General features: G+C 49.8%; 1 protein-coding gene across 1 annotated transcript in view; it reads left to right on the forward strand.

The window, feature by feature from the left end:
* The window catches only part of SEMA4A (semaphorin 4A), a 24,176-nt gene that overhangs the window by 4,228 nt on the left and 15,913 nt on the right, over positions 1 to 4,035 (forward strand). Inside the window, exons 4-7 of the mRNA XM_037731890.1 lie at positions 1,376 to 1,438; positions 1,699 to 1,797; positions 2,020 to 2,125; positions 3,690 to 3,840. Coding sequence (XP_037587818.1) covers positions 1,376 to 1,438; positions 1,699 to 1,797; positions 2,020 to 2,125; positions 3,690 to 3,840 — 419 coding nt within the window. The remainder of the gene's footprint in view (positions 1 to 1,375; positions 1,439 to 1,698; positions 1,798 to 2,019; positions 2,126 to 3,689; positions 3,841 to 4,035) is intronic.

The raw sequence follows: 4,035 nt of genomic DNA on the forward strand, positions 1-4,035 counted from the left end.
ATCTCTTGACCTCATGATCCACCCGCCTCGGCCTCCCAAAGTGCTGGGATTACAGGCTTGAGCCACCGCGCCCGGCCTAATTTTTTGTATTTTTAGTAGAGATGGGGTTTTACCATGTTAGCCAGGATGGTGTCAATCTCCTGACATCGTAATCTGCCCGTCTCGTCCTCCCAAAGTGCTGGGATTACAGGTGTGAGCCACTGCGCCTGGCCGATTGAGTAATATTGATTGCAAAAATGATTGCTATGGAAATCACTGGCATATTTTAAAAAACACTGACACAAATTATATCAATAATTTGATATCCACTCACTAGTAGAAATCACTGATGCTTCTGTGTCTTAGTTACCCTACTAATGGGAACAATTTAGCCGGGTGCGGTTGCTCACGCCTGAAATCCCAACACTTTGGGAGGCTGAGGTGGGTGGATCACCTGAGATCAGGAGTTCGAGACCAGCCTGACCAACATGGTGAAACCCCATCTCTATAAAAAAAAAAAAATAATGGGAACAATGCGAGGAAGGAAGGAAGGAAGGGAGAGACGGCGCTAGCAATATACCGACCACCTCCGTGGTTCGTGTGTCCTGATGTGTGGTCTGCTGATCACCTGCATACACGAGATGCTGGTTAAAAACGCAGATTCTCAGGCCGGGCACGGTGGCTCACGCCTGTAGTCCCAGCACTTTGGGAGGACAAGGCGGGCAGATCACGAGGTCGGGAGTTCAAGACCAGCCTGGCCAACATAGTGAAACCCCGTCTCTACTAAAAATTCAAAAATTAGCCAGGCATGGTGGTAGGTGCCTGTAGTCCCAGCTACTCAGGAGGCTGAAGCAGGAGAATTGCTTGAACCCAGGAGGCGGAGGTTGCGGTGAGCTGAGATCACACCATTGCACTCCAGCCTGGGCAACAAGAGCGAAACTCCGTCTCAAAAAAAAAAAAAAAATGCAGATTCTCTAAGGTGTGACCCAGGAACCAACATTTTAAACAATTCCCCCAGGAAATGTGTGGTTTTACAACTGCTGCCACGTATAGCATGCTTCGTGTTAGGTGTTTTGTATATGCACCTGGTTGTGTCTACTACCAGCAGCCTATGAAATTGACCACAATCTCTCAGTCAGGAAATGGCCAAGTCTAGATTTAAACTTGGGTCTATCTGTTTCCTTAGGCTGTGTTCAACCATGGAGCTGTGTCTGATATCAGTATCATCCGAGTAATAGCCATCGTCACAAACTGGTGTTATTCCTGTCCATCGGCATGTCACTAACCACCATGCCTGCTGGTGATTTCACGTTAGAGTAGAGAAGGGAGGCAGGTCACGTCTAGAATGGAAGACCTTATTCCTTTAAATCTCACCCTCCCAACTCCCCACTTTCAGATACCATGGCCCGCCAGTGACAGAAAGAAGAGTGAATGTGCCTTTAAGAAGAAGAACAATGAGGTAAGTGGAGATGGGGGAGTGGGGGCTCGGGGTAGAGAGCCCTGGCATCCCGAGACCATCCCTGGATGACCTCAGGTTGAGCGGCAGTGAAGGGTGCTTGTTTGCATGGTTATCTCCTGGATGCTGTTCTACAGAGAGAGACAGGGACTGCTCCTGCATTACCCAGCCTTTCTCCTCACTAGGAAGTGAGGGGGCAGCCTCTGGGGGCCAAGGAATTTCAGGCAGGTGGACTGGAGACCTGAATTCTCTGTCTCCCTCAGACACAGTGTTTCAACTTCATCCGTGTCCTGGTTTCTTACAATGCAACCCATCTCTACACCTGCGGCACCTTCGCCTTCAGCCCTGCTTGTACCTTCATTGTGAGTTCTCTGGGGTCCAACACGTAGTCCCCAAGCATCTCTTCTCACATCAACCCCCGCCTTTCCTCTGCAGCTCTGGAAAACTCTGCCCTTCCAGATGCAGGACCCTCATGAACGTCCTGGCCCCAGACCAATTTCCCTCTATGTCCCATTCCCTTCCTTCCTCATTTCCCAGATGTGAGACCTTGGCGTTCTGGCCCCCCAGCCTCTTTCCCCATTTAGGAACTTCAGGATTCTTACCTGTTGCCCATCTTGGAGGACAAGGTCACAGAGGGAAAAGGCCAAAGCCCTTTTGACCCCGCTCACAAGCATACAGCTGTCTTGGTGGGTGAGTATCAGGTTTCCCAGTTCGTCCCAACATCTGCTTTCTCCAGTCATTCTGTGAAATACGGAATATTACAGAGTTTTCCAAAAGGCAGGGGGAGCTGGGTATGGTGATGCGTGCCTATGGTCCCAGTCATTTGGAAGCTGAGGTGGAAGGATTACTTGAACTCAGGGGTTTGAGTCTAGCCTGGGTAACATAGTGAGATCATCTTTAAAAAAAAAAAAAGGCCTCGGTGGCTCATGCCTATAATCCTAGTAGTTTGGGAAGCTGAGGTGAGTGGATCACGTAAGTGCAGGAGTTCGAGACCAGCCTGGTCAACATGGTGAAACCCCATCTCTACTAAAAATACAAAAATTAACCAGGTGTGGTGGCGTGCGCCTGTTGTCCCAGCTACTCAGGAGGCTGAGGCACAAGAATCACTTGAACCCAGGAGGTGGAGGTTGCAGTGAGCAGAGATCTCACCTCTGCACTCCAGCCTGGGAAACAAGAGAGAAACTCCGCCGCAAAAATAAATAAATAAAAATAAAAAAAAATAAAACAAGAAAGGCTGGGGAAAGAGAGAGAGGGAAGCCAGAAGCCCCAGAGCACAAGATCAGAGGGAGAATTAGGCACCCCAGCCATGAGCTCCTGCTGCAATTGCCACAAAGGAGGTGGAGAGAGATGCATGTGGAGGGACACAGAAGCACGAGGGTCCGAGATATGTGAACACTTCCTCTGGTGCACGAGGCATTGTACTGGGTAGTATAGGAATTATAAACAAGAAATTAGGCTGGGTGCAGTAGCTCACACCTGAAATCTCAGCACTTTAGGAGGCTGAGGCAGGTGGATCACTTGAGACCAGATGTTTGAGATCAGCTTGGGCAACACAGCATAGTGAGACCTCGTCTCTACTAAAAAAACAAAAACTGCAACAACAAAATTAGCCGTACAAGTGCCTGTGATCCCAGCTACTTGGGGGGCTAAGGTGGGAGGATCACTTGAGAAGGCCAAGGTTATGGTGAGCTGTGATGGCATCATTGCACTCCAGCCTGGATGTGAGCAAGACCTTGTCTTGAAAAAAAAACAAGAGAGCGAAGCCATGTCTCTACGCACTACTGGACACCACCTACTACAGACTTCCCACCTGGCTTCCTGGAGGAGATGGCTGGCTTTTCAGCAGGACCTTGAAAAATAGGTAGACAGATGGCAGGAAAGGCATTCCAGGGAGAGAAGGGTAGGACTCAAGCTGTGGAAGGGGAAAACACAGTCATCTTCCAGGATCAATAAGCTATTCTACTTGGCCAGTGATTCAACTAGGTATGTGAGCGAGTAGCCACAGAAAGGCTGAAAAAGTGCCCAAACATGGAGAGCCACGCAGGATGGCCATTTCCTGTGGCAAGAGGAAGCTAAGAGGGGTCCTTGGTGAGGGGGCGGGTCTGTGCTTTGGGGCTCCCCAGGAAGGTGCAGAACTGATGCAGGCCCCCCGCACCCGAGACTGATATGGATGCCAACCCCATTCAGAGGCAGGTCTGTGGAGGGCAGAGGAGCCCTTCAGCCCATCAGTTCTCTCTTCTCTCCCCCACTCTAGATGGGACGCTCTATTCTGGCACCATGAACAACTTCCTGGGCAGTGAGCCCATCCTGATGCGCACACTGGGATCCCAGCCTGTCCTCAAGACCGACACCTTCCTCCGATGGCTGCATCGTAAGGACCTGACCCCCGCTGGCCCCTTTCCTGAGTCCTGGAGAGCTGGCACTGCGAATTGCTAATTCATTCAACTCTCATTTATGGAGGGTACAATGTGTGCATTACTGTTAGGCTCAGGGGATACATAGCAGAGAAGACCAAGCTTCGATCCTCTTGAAGCTTTCGTCTTATGTAAATACATTAAAGAAGTACCAGTCTCCTGTAGTGGATATATTAAAAAAAAAAA

This window comes from Cebus imitator, unplaced genomic scaffold (assembly GCF_001604975.1).
Source record: "Cebus imitator isolate Cc_AM_T3 unplaced genomic scaffold, Cebus_imitator-1.0 Scaffold427, whole genome shotgun sequence".
NCBI classification, from domain to species: domain Eukaryota; kingdom Metazoa; phylum Chordata; class Mammalia; order Primates; family Cebidae; genus Cebus; species Cebus imitator.